Source organism: Eptatretus burgeri, chromosome 17 (assembly GCF_056783735.1).
Source record: "Eptatretus burgeri isolate ZD-2024b chromosome 17, Ebu_testis_v1, whole genome shotgun sequence".
In the NCBI taxonomy this organism is placed as follows: Eukaryota; Metazoa; Chordata; class Myxini; order Myxiniformes; family Myxinidae; genus Eptatretus; species Eptatretus burgeri.
In genome coordinates this window covers 54,076,194-54,102,664 of record NC_140977.1, presented here as the reverse complement: position 1 = coordinate 54,102,664, position 26,471 = coordinate 54,076,194, and the positions used below count along the sequence as shown (strand labels likewise).

Sequence of the window (26,471 nt, the reverse complement as noted above, 5' to 3'; positions counted from 1 at the left end):
GTCAGTCCCAATGAGTCGCAGAAAGCTTTTGTTGAGGTGCCATGACAGGTGAGAGAGGTACCAACCCACACCTAGCCAACTGGCATGATGACAATTGAAGTCACCACATATGAGGAAGAGAGAGTTTGGATGAGTAGATAGAACTTGGTCCATGTTTTCAGATCGTGAGGTGTAGATGGTGTCATCACTGTTAGGTGGACGGTACAGTACACATATAAACATGGGGTGGGAGTGGAGGGGAAGCCGTAGCCAGAGGTATTCCTGGGGGTGTGGGGCAGTGAGGGCAGTGCATGGAGAGTGAGGAATGGAGTCTTTGATGAAGAGAGCAACTCCTCCACTAGGGTGAGGCTCAGGTCTGTCAAACCGGAGGAGGGAGTAACCGGGGAGAGATACTTGGGAGTCAGACACGTCTTGGGGGAGGAAAGTTTCTGTTAGGCAGATTATGTTTGGTTTGTCAGTGGTAACCTGAATGGAAAGATCTGAAAGGTTTGAGCGAAGGCCCCGGATATTTGAGGTCCATACTTTTAGTGAAGAGGTAGGGGAGGAGGCTTTGGGTGCAGGCGGTGGGGGAGGGTAGGACAAGAGACGAGGGGGGTAAGGAGGGTTGTTGAAAGAGTATGGGGGATTGCAGAATAGGGGGAGGGAGGGGGCCGAGTGAGGAGGAGAACGGGCTGTGGGGTGCTGGGGGGGGGGGGGGACAAGAGAGGGGGATGAAGGCAGTTGAAGATATGAAGGTGAGAGGGCAGTGGAAGGAGGCAGCTTTGTGGATGGGAGGGGGGAACTTTGAGAAGGATGAGTGAGGGGGATGAATGGTGGGAGAAAGGTGAGGGGGAGTTTTTGAGAGAGGTGAGAGGGAGGCTTGGAGGGAGAAGAGTTGGATGGTTGCTTTGAGAGTGAGGGGTGAGAGGAGTGAGTTGGCACTGAAGTTGGAAAAAAAGAATGGTTGATGGAAAGCGAACATTCATAGCAAACTGGGGTTTTTAAAAGTTTTAGGTCAGTTATGGGATTAAATACATTTCTTGATGGATGCAATAAAGGTGAATTCAGAGAATGGAGAGAAGAAACGCTGTAACAGTTGGATTTTTTAGGCAAGGTATGAAGGAAAGGTTGAATTGAGAGCAGTCTGTTTAAATAGCAGAAGAATAGTGCATTATGATACAGTAAAGAGAACCACATGTGTGAAAGAGGAAGATGAAGCATTATAAGAGATCGTTTTTATTATTATTAATGTTTGAGAGAGTTTTCAACAGATTAGGTCATGGAAGTGTTGTAGAAAAAAAAAAAAGAGGAAGAAGAAGAGGAGGAATAAGAAGAAGAATCTGAGAATGGTAGCGGGTTTTTTTTGTTTTGGATTTAAGATAATAGTAATGAGTTGGGAAGGATGGGGGACGTTAAGAAAGTGGGAAAGATAGAAATTGAAGATAATGGGGAGAAAAAACAAATAAACACGATCGTCACCGAGGGGAACAAAGGGTAGGCCTCAAAAATAGGCCTCAAGCACCCAGTAAGACAAGTTCGACAATCTCACAAAATAGCACTGTTTTTGAAACAAAACCAAACTGGGAACACACAGCAACATGTAGGTGAGAAAATAAACAGTTAAAACGGGACAGATAACGACCGGAAACTTAACTTTGAGATCGTCAGCAGGGAGCCCCGAAGGAGACCTGCCAACGCTCCAAACCCAGAACTGGAGTCGATGGTGTAACCTTGTTGGTTAAAGTCGAGAAAGCATTTTCTCAAGATCAGCAGATAGATTATGTTGCTGTCTATTTGGAGGAGTGATTATGCCAAAAAAGGTGCTGAAATGGATTTTCTTCAAGGCCGGGGGGGGGGGTGGCAGTAGGAGGGATGCAAAGGTTGATACGTTGTCAGAAACATGATTGATCTCTCACAGGATCCTGGCATGGTTGCGAGCAAACAGGAAGGGAATGCATCTAGCTGCTTGCGAGCAAACACAATCTATCCAGGAAGGGAATGATACCACGGAATCCGAGACAATAATCAATTGCATGTGAGACCACCCTGATCTCTTGATAGATATGGAGGGAATCCATCTGTTGTTGACATTGAAGCAGCAGCATGTTCAGGATCTAACTGGTTGGGTGGAAACCAAACTGGATAAGATGAGTTTTGGTCTTGCAGTAATGATAGTCTCCACCAATGCAATAATGATAAATTTGTTTTATTATTTTTGCGTCGAAGATCCTGGTCTATTGTTAAGAGGGTCAGCATTGTGACCATTCTTAAAATTGGTGTAAATATGCCGACTTTCCCTCTGAGACGGGCATCTCTCGAACAAATACCCTGAAGAAAACGAGTCGTGAAGCACCGATACCAACAGGTCCAGTTGCCATCCACGAGTGAGGAGTGCAGAGGAATCTGGGTAAAATTATCACCTCTGCCATCGAAGGTGGACTGAGGTCATGTTTTCACACCTATTTGTTTGTTTGATTGTGAGAAGGATATCTCACAGTTATGGATAGATTTGGACGAAATTTTTCTGGATGAGTTGGGTGGTTGACAAGAACAAGGCAATTACTTTTGGAGATCCGGATTCAGATCTGGCCTATTCGTGGATACAAAACGTAAACTGTTCAGGCGGAGGTATGCACTCGACCGAGTGACATTTTAGTTTCGGTTCTGATGTGGAAAATGAGAAAAAAAACAAAAAAAATGGGAAGGGGTGAAGGGATGAGGAATAACCTCATGGAGAAACCGCATTTTTTTTTCCATTTGCAACAATTTTCTCAGCTTATCTGTTGTTTGTTCTCCAATAGAGTTGTCACCGCATTCGTTCCAGAAATCTGTACAAACTCCTTTGAGCCGCAACAAAACGTACTGATGCCACCAATCTGCCATCCGCTGTGCCGTGCAGTCACCAAAACGGCACAGGTGCGAAAAGGAAATGACATCGGTGGAAGAAAGCTTCTCTGAGATCGACTCGACCGCAAATACCAATCCCTCACCGGTGGTTTTGAACACTGCGCAGGAAACGTTTTCCGCGAGGTTGTACACGCTGGTGATCCGCAAGAAGGTGTCGGCAACTTGGCTGGCATTCCCCACATCGTCCTGACAAAACACAAACGAAGGGTAATCGTTGAAGCACGGTGACATTACGAGGTGAATAAAACACGTCGCGTCTTATTCACATCCTGTGTTCCCGAACCCAACGTACAGAGTCTGCATTTCCACTTAAACAAGACATTTCCGACACTCGATCACGTTAGCAAGTTACATTTGCCTTCAAAAAGTGCAGAAGAGCAACTTGGCATTTCAACACTCGACGACCAAAAATCCACGGGTTTATGACATCATCTTGATTGTCGATTCTCCTCAAGTCCCAAGAGAATAAAGGCTTTTGAGACGAAGGAAACAAGTTTGTTCCCAATGGCAACAGCACGAGACGAGTCACCAAATCCCAATCTCAGAGCAGAAAAAGTATCGCTTTAAGTTTTACTTTTTCGGAGCACTAAAGATGAAAATTCCACTCGAGCAGACACATTAATACATCGATGTAATCCCACAATCTGAGCCCATCTCAGGTGAATTGTGACGTCACTTATTGCCAATGAAAACCCGGCTGGTTCGCGAATGATCGTCAGAGTCAGATCGTCATAAGTCAGAGAATGATCGTCAGATCGGCCATTACCAACTTTGTGATCGACTGAGTAACCCTCGGGAGTTTGGGAGGGGCACGAAAATTCCACCTGCAAAAAATTCCCCACCCCCTTAGAAAGGTAAATAAAAGCCGTTGTATATGCTGGCTTGCTTTGACTCGCGTGCCACAATCTTCTTCACCAGAGATCATCTCCCGCGCTGTACGAGTGTTCTTGTCGCTCCCTACTGCGTTGACCTAATGATCAAACATGAGGTCCCTCAATACCTTCTCTACCTAGACATCCAAATATCTTTTGCAATTTCACAAATCGTAATCTGGCAATTTCTCAAAAATTGCTGCTCAACGCATTTAAAGTTTACCCGATCAACTCGTCGACTGCACGGGACATCGCTCGCCAATTTGGAGTCTTTTGTGCACTCGGTGCACCGTTTGAAAACTCCCTCGTGAAAGACCCGCAGACTGCATCATTATATTGTACAGAGTGTTCTGTGAACGGCAGCTGCTGTTATTTTTCTCTTCTCTTCCCGAGGATGTTGATGACATATCTCTGTTCCACAGAACAAGTGACTGTTTATTGCCATCTTGTTTTACCAAGAACATCGACGAGCGTTGATCTCTTATTTTTACACATTATGGAATAAAAGGTCCGAAGTTTGAATCCAACAATTGCACAAAACTCGCAAGCATCCAAAGGACTGAGTGAACTGGCTCCATCGGCAATACACAACAAATAAATTGAGAACACTTTGGTGTACATCTATGACATACAAGTACCGAATAAACACGTGAAAGGTCGGCAATGCACTCATTTCCACACCAAAGCGAGACAGTTTCAAGCTTGCTTCAAAGATATGCATCCACAATCACCGTGTGTTTATACATGTGCACACCTTAACTTGCCCTCCTAAACCACACATGCAACCGACGTGATACGAACCCCGAGCGAGTGCGGGATGAGGTTGCACGCCTCTGAACCCAAGGCCACGAGTTTTTCTGGAGAGGGAAACTTGAGGAAAGAGTCCACAGCTGGAACCTGCACAAAGGATGACACGCAAAGACGAGCATGGACGCTACATTCTGAATCAACAAAACCCAAACTCGGCATAACACAATATCAACTCGACATGATCACATCCCCTGTTTGTGGAACGATGTTGGGGTTGGTCACCTCAAACTTGTTCTCTAAATGGCAGCATACTCCTGAATGCTGCACTACCTGCACAGGAAAACAAAGGTCAAGGAAAGGAGGATAGTCAACGGAGGAAAACTAGTTGATTGGTCGGATTTTGTTGATTGCTCAAAGTGTGTTCCAGTTCGGGGTCTTCTGCACGTGGATGTTGGATCAGAAACTCCTCCCTCTGCCTCAAAGCTCAGCTTTCCAGACTAGATTGGTCATGTCTGATATTTTCTGTCCACGTGTTGCTGTTTGTGTTTTCAGCCAATTTTTCGTGTGAAACTGTGCCTTGTTATGCTGTATGGTGTAATTTGTCTGTGTCGTTCAGGTATAATCCTCAGGGTGCCAGCATGCCTCGTTCCGCTTATTTTCAAGTACTGTTCCTCCTCGACTGATACCCACTCTCCAAGCTTCAAAATATTGTGTATATATATATATATATATATATATATATATATATATATATATATATATATATATATATATATATATATATATATATATATATATATATATATATATATATATATATATATATATATATATATATATATATATATATATATATATATATATATATATATATATATATATATATATATATATATATATATATATATATATATATATATTGTTGCGAATTCACGCCCGCCGCGTGCGAACGGCCACGTGACTCGAATCGCGGCACGTCGCCCACCGGACGGACAATTCTGTCGTGACCCTCTCGGACTAACGCCGGGAGCCAGTCAAGGGTGGGCCTTTCGGCCTCACCACGATCGTGCCAATCGGCCACCCGCGTGGGATAGGGTTGTTCGCCAAACTCGACCTACCTAAGTACCCACGCGGAGGGTAGACCGGGCGATCGCACCTCGCGGCAGGTCGACTCCGGACACGGGCCGCTTAAGCGATCCGTTCCGTACTATCGGGATAACCGAGCGGTGTTATCGTCGGCCTCGACAGTTCCGATTAATTATCGGGCGTATTAAGCCCACTACCAACCCTTTACGTGAAGCAAGATGGAGATTCAATTCAAGAAAAGACGAAGCAAAACGGGAAAACAGTTCAACATGATGCACATTTATTCCGCGGCACACGGAAAGCACACATATATAATTACAACAATTATGCACCTAAAGCAATTGCAACAAAAGAAACACAACAATGCAGAGATACTATCGACTACGCGTACACACGGCAACACTTACACAGTTTTACTTTACAGACGGCGCCAACAACACATTTACTCAAAAGTAAAAGAAAAGGTCACCCTCAAAGACAAGGGGGGCAGACGGGGCCTATGGGCCAATATTAGCGCGGGACCTGAAAGAGCGGTCAGGTCCGCGAGACCGGGTGGATCCTACCCGTGTCTTTGTGATGAGCCGCAAATGTGGTGGCGCGGCGGTGCCCCGACTTCGTGCTCCTTCGCGGGTTTCGTTGGCACTGCTTGGAGTGGGGTGGGAACGGGGCCCCCTTTTCGCACTATCTCAGCGCGGGGGGGAAAAAGGGGGGAATTGTTGATGCACTGGGGAAAGAGGATAGCTGGCTTGCTTGGGTCCCTTGATGAGCGATTCCACCGCGACCTCGTCGCCGACCGCAGTCTTCCTTGCCTCGGACCCGAGCTACTCGGACTCTTCCCAAATTCTCCTCAGCCGACTGCAGCAAACCACCTGTACGCCTTTGCCTCCACTCCGCGCTCCAACCCGACTCTGCTCCAAAACTCTCTTCGCCCTTCCAAGGCCGACTCCCCGCTCCTCCAAGGCCGACTCCGCTCAAACCGACCCTCTCAAACCGACCCTGCCGCTGCCACACTCTGCCCTCCAAAACTGACCCTCGACCAAAACTGACTCTCTCAAACCGACTCTGCCCAGATTCGCCCTGTGCTCGGCGCTTTATAGGCCGGCAGGAGAACCCATATGCATATTTCTGGATCAGAACAAGCTCGGGGGTGGAGCCACGCTCGCCCATTGGACGGAGGAAAAGGGGCGTGTCTCCCCTGATCCTAGAATTTGCATATCTCAATTCTACACCGACGCGCCTGGAGGCGGGGCCAAACCGCCCCGCGCTTGCTGATTGGACGGATCAGAAGTGGGCGTGTCGCATTCCTGATCCGAATTCTCCTCGGATAGGCCGCATTTTGCACTCGCGGCTTGGCGTGCGTCCCGTACGAGCCCAGGACAGTCTGACGCTCGGTGCTCACAAGTGGTGCGGGAATGGCGGTAGAAGGAGGAGAGGTGAAGGTGGTGGAGGGTTTATGGTGGTGGTTTATGGCCATGGCGACGTTTGGAATGGCGGTGATGTGATGTTTGCGGGAGCGAGTTGTGAAGGTAAAGATCGTGGCTGTTGGCGTTGTTGTGAAGCGGCGTTGTGGTTGTTGTGTGATGGCGGTTGAGACGTGGTTGGTTCAAAATAAAGATAGAACAGAAAAACGGCTATCTCAAAGGGTCGCAGCCCGAATGAATCACATTTATTCCCTCTAAACAACGGGTTTGGGCTAACTACACATGTACTTAGAGATATCTCACCTATGGGACCTGAATGGTGGTTTGCAAATTTCCTCAACCGCAACAATATTTGTGTATATATATATATATATATATATATATATATATATATATATATATATATATATATATATATATATATATATATATATATATATATATATATATATATATATATATATATATAGCTTCTTTTAACAGACTTGACAGGTTGGTGATATATGTTATGAAAGTAGATTGTAATGATCAGTGGTGATCATTCGACCTACGAGTAACTTATATATATACCTGTCAAACTTGCCCTTCCTCCTCCTGTCTTGTGGACTGGGTCCACTGGGCGAAAGTTTTGTAGTCCACCAGTATTTTGTGGTGGTACTACTCAGAAGGAAGTGTAGGTCGTTCGCTGTGCACTGTGGGTACGAGCTGGACGCAACCATTGGTGTTATATGGGGTGAGTTAAGCTCCGTCTTATTTGGAGGGCTTTTAAAGCGAAAAGCTGATTTGAAGAGACTTGTCATTCCATTCATGAAAAACTTGGGCCTATCTGTCAACGATTGATCATTACAATATCAATCCAGGCTGCTGCTGATAAACCAGACATCATCTGTTTAACAGAATCCTTCCTCCCACAGGACAACCCTCATACCTTAATGTCTCTCCCAGCCATTGTTTCCTTCTGATTTGAAAGACCTGAACCAGGCCCTGGTGGTGGAGTTGCACTTCAGATCAAGAACTTCATTTCTCACCATCTGTGTACTGATCTTACACCTCCCAACCCACAGGAGTACCTTTGGCTACAACTTTCCACCCACTTCCACCTGTTGTTTGTCTGTGTGTTGTACAGTCATCCCAATGGTGGCGACTCCATCTACATCTCCTTCTCAGACGACATGGACCGACTTTGAACCACTCATGCCAACTCTCTCTTCCTCATATGTGGTGGTTTCAATTGTCACCATGCAACTTGGCTTGGTGTTGGTACCTCTCTCACCAACCATGGCACTTCAGCAAAGGACTTCTGTGACTCCATGGGATGGACTCGATCTGTAAACTTTCCAACCTGGATTTCTCCCAATGGCAAATCCTCCCTCCTAGACTTGGTGATGACAAACTTTCCCACAAATGTCTCCTGCTCTTCCTCCGTTCCAATTCGTTCATCTGCTCATGTGTATGTAAAAGTCAATACCTCTCTGGCCATTCTCAGGGAGCTGCCTCAACACCTGCGAGTCTGGAATTACACTCAAGCAGATTGGCAGGGACTGGTCTCCCATATCAGCCCCTGTTGTTAACACAGTCTGGGAATTCTTCCACAGAAACCTGCTCTCTCTCATGCACAGATTCATCCCATCTTGTCTGCAGTTATCCTACCCTTCTTCCCACCAATGGTATTACTGAATCCTGTGGTGAGGCAGTTGCTCTGAAACAACTCCTCTTCTCTTCCTGGAAGGCAAATCCAACCGAAGGCGATCTCAGATCATTACAAAAAGTCCACAACAAGTGTGTGTCCACTCTCAGGAGAGCCAGAAAACAACATCTGTCCAACCTCAAGAATGAACTTTCAAACTTGTCTCCCCCCTCTAAAACATAGAGGTGCCATGTTAAGTCTGTGTCCGGAGTATGCTCCCCTTCCATTCCTTCCCTTTCTTAAAATGGCACCATAGCCAACTCTGCTCTTGAGAAGGCTGAATGCCTCAATTCTGAGTTTGTTTCCAACTCTCGTTTCCCCAACCCTGCACTCTCGGTACCCATCCTTCTGTATCTTACCCAACTGCTCCTGGAGTCTGTTGTTTGCACCTGAGAAGGTGGAGAAGGTTCTTTCAACTCTCGACTGTGACTGTTTCTGGACGGGATGGCATCAGTTCACATGTCCTTAAAACCTGCTCTGCTGCTCTTGCACATCCTCTCCCTGCCCTTTTCGCCCTGTCCTTTGCCCAAGGTCATCATCCATCTGCTTGGAAATCAGCCAATAGCACTGCATGACATAAAAAGGTGCAAACATGAATCTCCTTAACTGCAGACCTATCAGCTTACTTTCAATCATCAGTAAGGTCATGGTTGATGGGAAATCCTTCCTTTCTCCAACAACCTCATATGACATCACCAATTTGGTTACAGAGCTGGTCACTCTACCTTGGACATGATGCTTCTACTCACCCAACAATGGACGGAGGCCCTCAATGTCAGACATGAGATCAGGTCAGGGCTGTCTCTCTTGACATATCTCGTGCTTTTGATGAAGTCTGGCATCCTGCCTTGCTCTCCACAAACTCTCTACCGATGGCATTCAAGTCCATCTCCACACATGGCTTACCAACTCCCTCTACTCTCGTAGCCAACGTGTGGCTCTCAATGGAATCCTTTCATCTCCTCTCCCTATCAAGGCTGGAGTGTCCCAAGGCAGTATTCTGAGCCCATCTTATTCCTAATCTTCATAAATGATCTCTTGCTCTCTGAAAAATCCTCGATTTATTTGCTCATCCTTCAGATCGGCAGGTGGCAACCTCTTCCCTTTCTTCAGGCATTTATAGAATCATAAGCTGGTCAAACATTTGGAATATGTCTTTCAATCCTGACAAACCTGACACTCCCTCCTATCGACTTAACAATTCTCTCAAAGAAGTTCAGTCACTCAAATGTTTGGGCTTCAATATCAGCCATGACCTTTCTTGGGCAAACTGAGCCTACAAAGACAGCCACCAACTGGGCATCCTTCGTCATGCAAAGTCCTCCCTTGGCACATGTGAACTCTTATCGGACAACTATAAGGCTTTCATCTGCAGCTTTGAGGGAGTACTGCTCTCCCCCCTTGGCTGGCACCTCAACTATACGCCTTGCTCAGCTTGACACCAGAGAAACCAAGGCCTCCAAGATTAATGAAACCTGCAACGAAGCAGAGTCTACGGGCCTATGGGCAGAGTCTATCACTTTGCTATCGCAGACAGGTTAGTGATATCTTTGTCTTCTACCGCCTCCTTTCTAGTCCTGTACCCCTTGCTCTCTCCGTGCTTTATTCCGCTCAGGTTTCTGCAAGGTGCACACGGTCTACCATCAACCCCATTCTCGTGGAATTGCTGAAATCCAGGATCATTGCTCACCTCCACTCATTTGTTCTGCTCTTTCCCCACATATGTGGAACCAACTTCCACATTCTCTTTCCTCCAGGTGTTCAAGATAGCTTTTCACCACCATCTCAGATCACACCCATCCAAAAGTACGATTTTATACACTCGCACCCACAAGCCCACCTCTTTCCAAATTAAGTTTTTCTTCACTGAGGGTTTGCTTCTGTATCCACCTTATCCATCATGTATGTCTTCCCCTTCCCCTCATTCCTCCCCACATCCCCTATTTGTCCAAGCCTTCCTCTATTCTGTACCTCATCTCTGCTGTTGGTGTTTTCCCCTCTATCTTTCTACAGTTCCTTTTGTTCCGTTATGTCCTGATCCATTCCATATCAGGTCTACCATGACTATCCTGAGCTCTACCATGACTCTCTCCACCATGACTGTATACAAAAAAGAAAAGAAAAAAAAGTAAGTGCAACCAAATCGTGCAGAACAGCATCAGCACAAAGATTAAACCAATCATGAAGATCATCCTTTTGACCATCCTTGGTTTTCTATGGGAATTCACAAGGTAGCTTACAATCATAAGAGTAACCCCACACAGCTCTCCGATCCAACCTTATACTCGCACTACAAACGACATAGTTCTACGCACTTGCTTTGTTTGACCGGCTTGGCGCGAGTCTCATTGATCACATATTCATCAGATCTCCAAGAAGAAGTAGTGAAACACTCGTATACATACGACTGATATTCATCTTGACATGGTCATCTTGATTCCACCCACGACAAAACAAAGGCTTCAATAATTATCAATAAAGAAATTATCACCAAAGGCCTCCCTCATTAGCAGACAGAAGGTTTTACATTTTGGACTGACTATGTGATCACAGAGCTGCACGACAAGAGGCAGTTTTAACAGTAATAAATAAATCCACAAGGCCTCTGTACACACAGCAGGATTCCATCCAAACCCCAAGCCCAGATGATGATCATAGAAACCTTCATCATAAGTACTTATTTTAATAGTTATAAAAAACGAAATTTAAAAAAGGCCACATAGCCTGCATCGTCTTTCAGACTGTCGAACACTTATTTAATTGAACCAGTAAATACCTGTCCCTTCTGGGAATGGGACTCGTGAAGAAAGAAGCTGGGCTGTGCAGAAAAGCAATTTTTTTTGTGAGAGCAAGAGCCATGCCGACCCGTCACTTCGCTGACGGGTTTATTCAAAAGAGAGCATGTTGCACTTCACAAATATACAGCACTGTCAGACCCCACTATTCATGGACCCCGTGTATTCGCAGGTCATAAAGTGTGACCTGCTTTGACATTCCTGCTTCACGTATTCGCGGTTTTTTTTTTATTTTTTTTTAAATTCTTTTAAACCAATGCTCTGACATTCGCTGCATTTTCAGGAGGTATTCCCTGTGAATAGTGCGTTCCAACAGTATTGTATATCTATCTGTAAGTTTCAAAAAGGATGTAAAATGAAGTGAAATGTGAAAAAAGGTTATTTTAAAACACGTAGTTGTGTAGCTCTGGACAGTTCTCTTGAACTGGCCCGCAGCACGGAAACAGCCGATCAATCTCTCAGGAGCGAAACAGAGATCTCCCCTTGTCAAAGATGGTGTACCCCCCGTTTTTTGTGAAGCTGGAGATATATATATATAGATAGAGATAGAGATAGGCCAGTCCATGGAGACCGATTGGCGCTCTGACTGTGGCCACACTGCCCAAACCATGGAGACCGATTGACGCTCTGACCGTGGCCACACTGCCCAAACCATGGAGACCGATTGACGCTCTGACCGTGGCCACACTGCCCAAACCATGGAGACCGATTGACGCTCTGACCGTGGCCACACTGCCCAAACCATGGAGACCAATTGACGCTCTGACCGTGGCCACACTGCCCAAACTATGGAGACCGATTGACGCTCTGAACGTGGCCACACTGCCCAAACCATGGAGACCGATTGGCACTCTGACCGTGGTCACACTGCCTTGACAAATCAGGGCAGCAGGGAAGAGTGGAGAATATTTCGCCCTCGATTTGCATTGGGGAGGCACAACGACTACGAAGAAACAACCCTGATAGTTGCACATGTGGTTGTTGCCATTGTCGTGGTGGCTGTGGTTGTTGTTTGTGTTTTCTGTGTATCCATAAATTTTACTCCTGCTTCAAGAAGTATTACTGTACAGTATATAATTATACGTACTCCTCCCGTGTGCTTCTAAAGTCTAAAGGGTTCTCGCTGTCGTAGAATAAGTCGAACCATTGCATTAAGCTTCCATTCCCGAATCTTTTTCTTCAATACAGAAACACAGGCTTTTAAAATAGGTGCCTATGATTAACCAAACGCAAATTTTTGTTGAAAGTAAATCGATTATGAGCTTTCTAACGGGACCATTTTTATTATTTTATGATTGCAGAAACCGCTACATTAAAGCTCAAGGTCCTGATTCTTCTTCATGTCATGAATGTACGGATGAGCGGATGAGTCTCCTTTTAGTAATAGTAACACCCGTTTCCTCCGGGAGTGAAAAATAGTTCTCAATACCCGCTCCCAACAGCAGGGGTCAGTGGTTGAGCTACTTGCATTGTTCTCAGTGTTCAGGTGAAAATCCCAATTAGTCTTTCCATTGTCGTAGGGATGGGGTGAGGGGTGGTGGGGAGGATTTATTTTGTACCCAGACCCTGGGTACCCACATCAAATGTGAAAAATTTGGTGGATTGTCCCAGCCGTTTTCAACTCCATAATTATCTGACATGTTTCATTAAAAATAAAACGAGGAAGCATCTGAAAATGCAAAGTCTGTCTGTGTGAGCTTAGTATTCGGACTTCTTCTTCTTCTTCCATATGCTAAACGTGACGAAAACAGCCAACAACAACAAAAAAATTGATTTTAAGTGACTGACCTTTTAACCTCAAAAGCAATAGGCTTCAGTGGCCCAATATGCAAATCCTGCTCAAATTTCAAGTCAAACAAATGGAAATGATTGTGACCATGACCTTTTGACCTCAAAACAATCGGCTTCTAGCGTTTCATTGGTGAACCAATTCAGTGACCCAATATGCAAACCCGATTCAAATTTCAAGTCCATCCATCCATTGGGACAATACTCTGTGCAGAGCGTCGGTGCTGCCGAAGCAATTTTCCTGGGCTGTTGGGCACAATCCTGGACGGGTCGCCACTCTGACACAGGATACCAGCAAGCTGGCACTCATTTTGCAGACCTCGGAAGGATGACAGGCAGTCAACCCCTCCTGGTATTAATTCAACAGCCGAGTGGGATTTGAACTCAGGATCCTAGGATCCCAAGCCCACCACCCCAACCATTAAACCAACACCAGGTTAATTTCAAGTCAATCGGATGAAAATTGACGACTTTATGCGACGTTGACCTTTTGACCAAATTATTAATTTGTCTTCTCCACAATTCTCAGAATAAAGCTTTGTTGAAAAGTTAATGACAAAAGCTCAAATGGTAAAAAAAGTTACGGCCCAGAGAGACAGATAGACAGACACACACAAGTGATTGCAAAACACCATCTCCTGCTGCGCAGGGGACGGGCTAATAAAGAGGGATGTTGAATTATACGGAAGTAAAACCAAATTCTTCATCACTTCTTCACCAAACTACCAGAAGCAGCTTTTGTAATTATACTTTCAGCTTCGATGGTCGGGAGATACCTCATTCCCCGACCATCTGAAACATAGGAGTGATGTTTGATCATGACATGAGGATGTCTGATCAGGTCACACAGTTGTGTCGCTCTCTCAATTGGCGGATCTATAATCAGAATTGCATCAGGAAGTAGATGAACAGCGACACTTGTCATAATGTTGTTCATGCACTCATGCTCTCCAGGCTTGATGACGGTAGTTCTTCACTTGGTGGAATCACTAAACAGGATTTGTATTGATTACAGAAAGTGCACAACAAGCATGCTCGCCTGATCTTTTAGCAACCTAAATGGTCCCATGTAACTCTCATGTTAAGCCAATTACACTGGGCTCCCAGTTGCAGAGACAATACAATACAGGAGAGAATAATTGTGAAAATCGTTGTCATCTTCTTATCCAGGACACATCTCATCATGTTTTAAGAGCAAAGAACACCTCACTCACTTCATTTCACAGCAGCTCCTTCCATCATTGTACATAGTTTTCACAAAAAGGCAAACTATAGTTCATTTCAATCAATTACCTCAAGGCTTTGGAACAAAGTTGGTTTAAATGAGAAACATATGAAGTACCTGAAAAGTTATCAATACCCATCAGTGTGGCTGGTTTTCGGTCCCCCTCCCCACTGCCCCCACCCCATCCCCCTCTTCTCTCTCTCTCAGTGCCTTGTTTCCAGAGGCAAAAGATGCCAAATAAATACAATTATTATTATTATTATGACGTCGAATAGATTACATTACTGACTATATGGAACACATTACTGATGATATGGAACACATTACTGATGATGTAGAACACATTACTGATGATGTAGAACACATTACTGATGATGTAGAACACATTACTGATGATGTAGAACACATTACTGATGATGTAGAACACATTACTGATGATGTAGAACACATTACTGATGATGTAGAATACATTACTGATGATATGGAACACATTACTGATGATGTAGAATACATCACTGATTATGTGGAATACATTACTGATGATATAGAACGCATTACTGATGCTACAGAACGCATTACTGATGATGTAGAACGCATTACTGATATGGAACACATTACTGATGATATAGTAATGTATTGTACACATTACATTACTGATGAAATAGAACACATTACTGATGATATAGAACGCATTACTGATGATGCAGAATACATTACTGATGATGGAGAACACATTACTGATGATATGGAACACATTACTGATGATATGGAACACATTACTGATGATGTAGAATACATTACTGATGATATGGAATACATTACTGATGATATGGAACATTACTGATGATGTAGAACACATTACTGATGATGTGAAATAAATTACTGATGATGTAGAATACATCACTGATGATATAGAACGCATTACTGATGCTACAGAATACATTACTGATGATATAGAACGCATTACTGATGCTACAGAACGCATTACTGATGATGTAGAACGCATTACTGATGATATGGAACGCATTACTGATGATATAGTAATGTATTGTACACATTACATTACTGATGAAATAGAACACATTACTGATGATATAGAACGCATTACTGATGGTATAGAATGCATTACTGATGATGCAGAACGCATTACTGATGATGCAGAATACATTACTGATGATGGAGAACACATTACTGATGATGGAGAACACATTACTGATGATGGAGAACACATTACTGATGATGGAGAACACATTACTGATGATATGGAATACATTACTGATGATGTAGAATACATTACTGATGATGTAGAACGCATTACTGATGCTACAGAATACATTACTGATGATATAGAACGCATTACTGATGCTACAGAACGCATTACTGATGATGTAGAACGCATTACTGATGATATGGAACGCATTACTGATGATATAGTAATGTATTGTACACATTACATTACTGATGAAATAGAACACATTACTGATGATATAGAACGCATTACTGATGGTATAGAATGCATTACTGATGATGCAGAACGCATTACTGATGATGCAGAATACATTACTGATGATGGAGAACACATTACTGATGATGCAGAACACATTACTGATGATGGAGAACACATTACTGATGATGGAGAACACATTACTGATGATGGAGAACACATTACTGATGATATGGAATACATTACTGATGATGTAGAATACATTACTGATGATATGGAACATTACTGATGATGTAGAACACATTACTGATGATGTGAAATAAATTACTGATGATGTAGAATACATTACTGATGATATAGAACGCATTACTGATGCTACAGAACGCATTACTGATGATGTAGAACACATTACTGATGATATAGTAATGTATTGTACACATTACATTACTGATGAAATAGAACGCATTACTGATGATATAGAACACATTAATGATGGTATAGAATGCATTACTGATGATGGAGAACACATTACTGATGATGGAGAACACATTACTGATGATGGAGAACACATTACTGATGATATGGAACACATTACTGATGATATGGAACACATTACTGATGATGTAGAATACATTACTGATGATGGTATGGAATACATTACTGATGATGGAGAACACATTACTGATGATGGTATGGAATACATTACTGATGATGGAGAACACATTACTGATGATGGAGAACACATTACTGATGATATGGAACACATTACTGATGATATGGAACACATTACTGATGATGGTATGGAATACATTACTGATGATGGAGAACACATTACTGATGATGGTATGGAATACATTACTGATGATGGAGAACACATTACTGAAGATGGAGAACACATTACTGATGATATGGAACACATTACTGATGATATAGAATACATTACTGATGGTATAGAGTACATTACTGATGATATGGAACACATTACTGATGGTATAGAGTACATTACTGATGATATGGAACACATTACTGATGGTATAGAATACATTACTGATGGTATAGAATACATTACTGATGGTATAGAATACATTATTGATGATATGGAACACATTACTGATGGTATAGAATACATTACTGATGATATGGAACACATTACTGATGGTATAGAATACATTATTGATGATATGGAACACATTACTGATGGTATAGAATACATTACTGATGATATGGAACATTACTGATGATGTACAATACATAACTGATGATGTAGAACACATTACTGATGATGCAGAACACATTACTGATGATGTGGAATACATTACTGATGATATAGAATACATTACTGATGATATGGAACACATTACTGATGATATAGAACACATTACTGATGATATAGAACACATTACTGATGATATAGAACACATTACTGATGATATAGAACACATTACTGATGATATAGAACACATTACTGATGATATAGTAATGTATTGTACACATTACATTACTGATGATATGGAACACATTACTGATGATATAGTAATGTATTGTACACATTACATTACTGATGAAATAGAACACATTACTGATGATATAGTAATGTATTGTACACATTACATTACTGATGAAATAGAACACATTACTGATGATGTAGAACACATTACTGATGGTATAGAATACATTACTGATGATGTAGAATACATTACTGATGATATGGAACACATTACTGATGATATGGAACACATCACTGATTATGTGGAATACATTACTGATGATATAGAACGCATTACTGATGCTACAGAACGCATTACTGATGATGGAGAACGCATTACTGATGATGTAGAACGCATTACTGATGATGTAGAACGCATTACTGATGATATGGAACGCATTACTGATGATATAGTAATGTATTGTACACATTACATTACTGATGAAATAGAACACATTACTGATGATATAGAACGCATTACTGATGGTATAGAATGCATTACTGATGATGCAGAATACATTACTGATGATGCAGAATACATTACTGATGATGGAGAACACATTACTGATGATGGAGAACACATTACTGATGATATGGAACACATTACTGATGATATGGAATACATTACTGATGATATGGAATACATTACTGATGATGTGAAATAAATTACTGATGATGTAGAATACATCACTGATTATGTGGAATACATTACTGATGATATAGAACGCATTACTGATGCTACAGAACGCATTACTGATGATATGGAACGCATTACTGATGATATAGTAATGTATTGTACACATTACATTACTGATGAAATAGAACACATTACTGATGATGCAGAATACATTACTGATGATGGAGAACACATTACTGATGATGGAGAACACATTACTGATGATGGAGAACACATTACTGATGATGGAGAACACATTACTGATGATATGGAATACATTACTGATGATGTAGAATACATTACTGATGATGTAGAACGCATTACTGATGCTACAGAATACATTACTGATGATATAGAACGCATTACTGATGCTACAGAACGCATTACTGATGATGTAGAACGCATTACTGATGATATGGAACGCATTACTGATGATATAGTAATGTATTGTACACATTACATTACTGATGAAATAGAACACATTACTGATGATATAGAACGCATTACTGATGGTATAGAATGCATTACTGATGATGCAGAACGCATTACTGATGATGCAGAATACATTACTGATGATGGAGAACACATTACTGATGATGCAGAACACATTACTGATGATGGAGAACACATTACTGATGATGGAGAACACATTACTGATGATGGAGAACACATTACTGATGATGGAGAACACATTACTGATGATATGGAATACATTACTGATGATGTAGAATACATTACTGATGATATGGAACATTACTGATGATGTAGAACACATTACTGATGATGTGAAATAAATTACTGATGATGTAGAATACATTACTGATGATATAGAACGCATTACTGATGCTACAGAACGCATTACTGATGATGTAGAACACATTACTGATGATATAGTAATGTATTGTACACATTACATTACTGATGAAATAGAACGCATTACTGATGATATAGAACACATTAATGATGGTATAGAATGCATTACTGATGATGGAGAACACATTACTGATGATGGAGAACACATTACTGATGATGGAGAACACATTACTGATGATATGGAACACATTACTGATGATATGGAACACATTACTGATGATGTAGAATACATTACTGATGATGGTATGGAATACATTACTGATGATGGAGAACACATTACTGATGATGGTATGGAATACATTACTGATGATGGAGAACACATTACTGATGATGGAGAACACATTACTGATGATATGGAACACATTACTGATGATATGGAACACATTACTGATGATGGTATGGAATACATTACTGATGATGGAGAACACATTACTGATGATGGTATGGAATACATTACTGATGATGGAGAACACATTACTGAAGATGGAGAACACATTACTGATGATATGGAACACATTACTGATGATATAGAATACATTACTGATGGTATAGAGTACATTACTGATGATATGGAACACATTACTGATGGTATAGAGTACATTACTGATGATATGGAACACATTACTGATGGTATAGAATACATTACTGATGGTATAGAATACATTACTGATGGTATAGAATACATTATTGATGATATGGAACACATTACTGATGGTATAGAATACATTACTGATGATATGGAACACATTACTGATGGTATAGAATACATTATTGATGATATGGAACACATTACTGATGGTATAGAATACATTACTGATGATATGGAACATTACTGATGATGTACAATACATAACTGATGATGTAGAACACATTACTGATGATGCAGAACACATTACTGATGATGTGGAATACATTACTGATGATATAGAATACATTACTGATGATATGGAACACATTACTGATGATATAGAACACATTACTGATGATATAGAACACATTACTGATGATATAGAACACATTACTGATGATATAGAACACATTACTGATGATATAGAACACATTACTGATGATATAGTAATGTATTGTACACATTACATTACTGATGATATGGAACACATTACTGATGATATAGTAATGTATTGTACACATTACATTACTGATGAAATAGAACACATTACTGATGATATAGTAATGTATTGTACACATTACATTACTGATGAAATAGAACACATTACTGATGATGTAGAACACATTACTGATGGTATAGAATACATTACTGATGATGTAGAATACATTACTGATGATATGGAACACATTACTGATGATATGGAACACATCACTGATTATGTGGAATACATTACTGATGATATAGAACGCATTACTGATGCTACAGAACGCATTACTGATGATGGAGAACGCATTACTGATGATGTAGAACGCATTACTGATGATGTAGAACGCATTACTGATGATATGGAACGCATTACTGATGATATAGTAATGTATTGTACACATTACATTACTGATGAAATAGAACACATTACTGATGATATAGAACGCATTACTGATGGTATAGAATGCATTACTGATGATGCAGAACGCATTACTGATGATGCAGAATACATTACTGATGATGCAGAATACATTACTGATGATGGAGAACACATTACTGATGATGGAGAACACATTACTGATGATATGGAACACATTACTGATGATATGGAACACATGACTGATGATGTAGAACACATTACTGATGATGTGAAATAAATTACTGATGATGTAGAATACATCACTGATTATGTGGAATACATTACTGATGATATAGAACGCATTACTGATGCTACAGAACGCATTACTGATGATATGGAACGCATTACTGATGATATAGTAATGTATTGTACACATTACATTACTGATGAAATAGAACACATTACTGATGATATAGAACGCATTAATGATGGTATAGAATGCATTACTGATGATGGAGAACACATTACTGATGATGGAGAACACATTACTGATGATATGGAACACATTACTGATGATATGGAACACATTACTGATGATATGGAACACATTACTGATGATGTAGAATACATTACTGATGATGGTATGGAATACATTACTGATGATGGAGAACACATTACTGACGATGGAGAACACATTACTGATGATGGAGAACACATTACTGATGATATGGAACATATTACTGATGATATAGAATACATTACTGATGGTATAGAATACATTACTGATGATATGGAACACATTACTGATGGTATAGAATACATTACTGATGATATGGAACACATTACTGATGGTATAGAATACATTACTGATGATATGGAACACATTACTGATGGTATAGAATACATTACTGATGATATGGAACATTACTGATGATGTACAATACATAACTGATGATGTAGAACACATTACTGATGATGCAGAACACATTACTGATGATGTGGAATACATTACTGATGATATAGAACACATTACTGATGATATAGAACACATTACTGATGATATGGAACACATTACTGATGATATAGTAATGTATTGTACACATTACATTACTGATGAAATAGAACACATTACTGATGATATAGAACGCATTACTGATGATATAGAACACATTACTGATAATGTAGAAAACATTACTGATGATGTGGAATATATTACTGCTTACATTTCTCAGACATGCATTTTCCGATGTTGCTCAAACTTTGCACACAGATAATAATGAATGATGGATTACATATGCATGGCATTTTTTTTTTCGACATCAGATCCAAGATGGGTGATGGCGACAATTTTAGTTGTAAAAACACCCGATGTTGAACACGTCCTCAACCATTTCTCGGACATGCATTCAACAATCTTGTTGAAACATGGCAAACAGATAATGAATGATGGCTTACATATGCATGTTATTTTTTTTTTCAAGAACAGATCAAAAATGGTCGACTGGCGGCCATTTTAGTTGTAAATAAATATGGCTAGCCATTTAATTCCGGACAGAAAAATTACTAAAACAGGGGCTATGACATTTTGTCTTTTTTTCCCCCCTTGTTTTATCCGAAGTGTTTAAAATCGTGAATTTTGCTCCTTATTTATGCTCCAATCCGTTTATTTTTGGTGTATATGAACATCTGACCACTTCCTCTACTCAAAGCCATCCCCTTCACACTGTGATATGATTAGTTTTAAAATCACACATGAAATTATGTCACCCTAACCCTAAGAAAAATAAAAGCTTCTATCAATGTTATTGAATTTCAATTGCTATTTGATTTCAAATTTTTATATACGCTAACCCTAAATAATCCAAAGCCTCACCCTAATCCTGATTTATAAATTAATGTTTATCGAGCATGCATGTAAATTCCTAAACCTAACCAAACCCGAAGATCTTGGCCTTGCAAAACAAACCCGATATCTAATGTGGAATGAAGAAAATATGATGTATAAAATTGAGAAATCCAACCAGCTGACAGCTTGACAACTGTCACTGTTTTTCTCTGTTTAAACGTTCCCAACGTAACCCCTTGCAAAACAACTCTCCGCTTGCCGTGTATGATCGCACGACTTCTTTGACCCGACGTACGTGGGACATTTCTTCCCGATACTATAAATGGCGTCCATTGTTATTTCGTAAATGTATTTGGAAGATATTTTCAATTATTTTGTTAATCTATTCAGATGTATTGTGTTCAAAGGTTAGAGTATGATATGGAAAAGATGGTCGAATCGCCCTTTTCACTTTTTTATTTGTAATGCACACAAAGTTTTGCAGGACTTGAGCCGGAATCGGGCCAATTCCTTGACATTCCAAGTCTGAGTCCCCCTCCAAATAGTGGACTTAAGTCCAGATTAGAGTTCTACATCACAGGTAGTTAATTAAAAGTTAAGTTAGGGTGACCAAAAATGTGCCATGGGAACGCATCTCCAACATTATAACATTAATATCTCGTCTGCATTAAAACGTCATTTTGCTTAACGTCGCACTTTCACGACATTAAGCATCCACAACATGAAGTGGAAACTTGCTGTGCTGCAGTTGTCTGTTGAATTATCTGTGTAATTTTGAAAGTTCAATCGTGGGTTCTTGTTTTACTATTGCTGTCATTTATTTTAATCATATTTGTAAACAAGAACAACACTAGGTAGAGAGCATACCTCTGCCAGGATGAACAGTTAACGTTTTGTATCCCACTTATAGGCCAGACCTGCATCCAGACCTGAACCAAAATCTAATCCGCAAAATATATATATATATATATATATATATATATATATATATATATATATATATATATATTTAATTCTCATATCCAGATTTTCCCCTAAATCAAATCAATTTTTCCAAGTCACACACCCAACCTGTCCACCAAGTTTCACCAAAATCCGTCCATAACCGTTTTGAGATATCGGTGCTCACAGAGACAGACAGACAGACAAGGGTAAAAACACAACTCTGTCCACCTTTGGTGGCAGAGGTAATTAATTGCACAATATTTTATCTTCAGATTGTGAGCTTTGTTTGACAATGCAATTTTCCATTTTTTGTGGACAAATAATAAATAATAAAATTAATGGATGTGGTTCAAGGGTTTTTGCTTAAGAAGTTTTTGTCTGCAGAAGCTGCAAAATCACAGTCATTTCTCCACTCCATTTTGACGAGTCTCACGATCCTTGAAGGTAAGTACACGTAGGTCCTTGAAGAGTGCAACCTTGTTCAAACTTTTCCCATTCCACAAGTGGAGTCCAGAACATAATCTGCTTGCTGTTGGACCCCGCTATTCGTAGGTCATAAACATTCACGTTTTTGCACACCGCTCCTTCCCAATTCCATATCCATGCAATGCATGACATCGCCAGGCTCTGAAGGAAGTGAGTACTCAGTTTTTACTTCATTTGATTGTTTTCTTGCTTTTTTGTTTGTCTGGGCGATATCTCATCCATCCTTTGAGCTTGGAAGCTGAAATTTGGGGACAAAAGTGAAGATGTGCTTTGGCAAAAACGCTATTTTTTATATTTTGATTCATCAATTAATTATCTGTGTAATTTTGAAATACTAAAGTATACTAAATTATTGTCGATTCACTTATTTCTTTTATTTCTCAGAGGCAATATCTCAGGCACCTTTTGAGTTAGGAAGCTGATATTTGGACACGACGGCCAACAAGTGATTTGGCTATACAGAGTATTTTTGATTTAAAAAAAATGCTTGGTCCTACAAAACTTCAATATAGACATAAACAGAGACATTTGAAGGACATTACCATAAAACAGACTACAAAGAAAACCACAAAGCTTTTCGTTGTGCTCTCATCTGATGAGCACAACAAAAAGTTGGTGATTTTCTTTTGAATCTGTTTTATGGTAATGTCCTTCAAATGTCTCTGTTTATTTCTATATTTATTGATTAATCAACTAATTGATTATTCATTCATTTTTTGACAAATTACTTAATTTTCAAAAAGTTACAGATTGCGATGAAACAGTGGTGGTTTAGGTATGCTATTAGCCAATTTATTGAGAAATTAATTTACAATTATCAATTTATTTTAATTATGCAATTCAATCAATCAATTATGGTACACTGCTCCATCCCAATTCCATCTCCATGTGCTGCCAGGTGGCATTGGCACCCTGGCAATGTCGCACGCTGGGGGAGTAGGTAATTAATTTAGTTGGCATGGAAGCGGTGCACTTTGAACATACTTCTCCTTAGGCCTTAGTTATTTTATAACTTGGTTTACACAGTTCTTCAGCTAAAATGTAGGGTCGGTAGGTCGAAATATAAATACAATTGCAATTTTTAGAAATTATATATTTTTATGATTATTTTTTTCAGATGTTCCCTGGAAAAGACAAGGGTAGGTGGGGGGAAAATAAATATAAATCCCGGACCAGGAGGATCAAAGAAGACATTAAAGAAGGAAGACCATTCAAATGCAGGATGCCCATGTTCACTGTATCATCTGATGTGAAAAACAATAAAGAAGGATTAAAACTTGTTTTTACAATATAGTCTGGCATGTTCTTCTTATAGAAACCTGTTGGATCATCAAACAAATGGAAAGAATGCTGAGAAAATTACTGTCCAAGTCGTAGATGTGTGCGTGCACACCAGTGCATAGTGCTGGATATATATGATTAAAAAGAGGTGTCTACTAGGAGTCAACACGCTCAAAACGGTCAATCAGAGCCAAACCAGCTGTTACTTTTTAGTGGGCATCTGATCGTACCATCTCCCCATCCCCATGAGCACATCAAGGCTGATTTCTGGTCCGTTGAAGGCTGAATATCAGCATCTCGCAGGGAAACTTTGACGTACTTGGCACCGAAATCTTTCAATAGGAAAGGCGGTGTACAACTTTTGACGGAAACAAAATCGACACGATCGAGAGTAGCCTGCGAATCATCCCTGCTGCTGCACTGAATTGATGCAATCGTTTGGCCAGAATATTCATCATCAAGATGTTGCGTGATTAAATCACCAATACAGTCACTCAAATTTATACCGCTGACATACTTCTTAACAATCACTTTCACCCCAGAAACCACAGCCAATCTGAACCATGCTGGCCACTGCACAGACGCCATGACCGAAGACTACTGTGCAGTTTGGTTTAAGGGGACTCGGCATTTTGGTATGCGCGCGCGAAATTCTATTTTGAAAATAAATGCCAATGTTTACATTTCAGGTTTTGAAACTTTTGCACCTTCGGCAGAAAATTTATAAATATAAAAGGCTAAAAATGTTTTATATTTATATTTCATTTCGGCAAATATACCATCGACGGATCCGTAAAACAAGTTATAAAATAACTAAGGCCTTATGTTTTTTACACTTCAGGACTGGTCATCTCCTTCTTCCAACTGAGAAATTGGAAATCAGCCAATGTCACTGCATTACATAAAAAAGGTACAAAAATGGATCCCCTTAACTACAGCCCAATTAGCTTACTGTACAGTCCTTCCAATCATCAGCAAGATCATGTAATCCATCATCACTGTTAACATGAAATTATTCCATTTCTCCAACAGCCTCATCTCAGATCATCAATAGGGATTCAGACCTAGTTACTCTACCTTGGACATGCTGCTTCTACTCTCCCAACAATGGTGGAGGCCCTCAATGTCAGACATGAGATGAGGGTGATCTCTCTGGACATATCTCGAGCTGTTCATCCAGTCCGGCATACCTGCCTTGCTCTCCAAACTGTCTACCTATGGAATCCAAGGTCAACACCACTCTTGGATTACTGACTTTCGCCACTCTTGTAGACAACATGTGGCTCTCAAACGAACCCTTTCATCTCCTCTCCCTGTCAAGGCTGGAGAACCCCAAGGCAGTGTTCTCGGCCCCATATTATTCCTAATCTTCATCAATGATCTCACCAACTCTCTGGAAAATTCTCCTTCTCTCTTTACCGATGACTCCACTCAATGTCATGACATCTCTCA

The 26,471-nt window shown here is 40.6% G+C and overlaps 1 protein-coding gene and 1 long non-coding RNA gene across 2 annotated transcripts in view; one reads left to right on the top strand and one right to left on the bottom strand.

Moving 5' to 3' along the window:
* The window catches only part of RANGAP1 (Ran GTPase activating protein 1), an 85,796-nt gene that overhangs the window by 4,890 nt on the left and 54,435 nt on the right, over positions 1-26,471 (bottom strand). Inside the window, exons 11-12 of the mRNA XM_085863333.1 lie at positions 4,560-4,655; positions 2,970-3,072 (exon numbers count right to left, since the gene is read on the bottom strand). Of these exons, the coding sequence (XP_085719459.1) occupies positions 2,970-3,072; positions 4,560-4,655 (199 nt within the window). The remainder of the gene's footprint in view (positions 1-2,969; positions 3,073-4,559; positions 4,656-26,471) is intronic.
* LOC147010134 (uncharacterized) lies at positions 23,332-26,198 on the top strand. Its single transcript, XR_015053087.1, has 3 exons — positions 23,332-23,696; positions 23,805-23,888; positions 24,856-26,198. It is a non-coding gene; the product is annotated as an uncharacterized LOC147010134 (long non-coding RNA).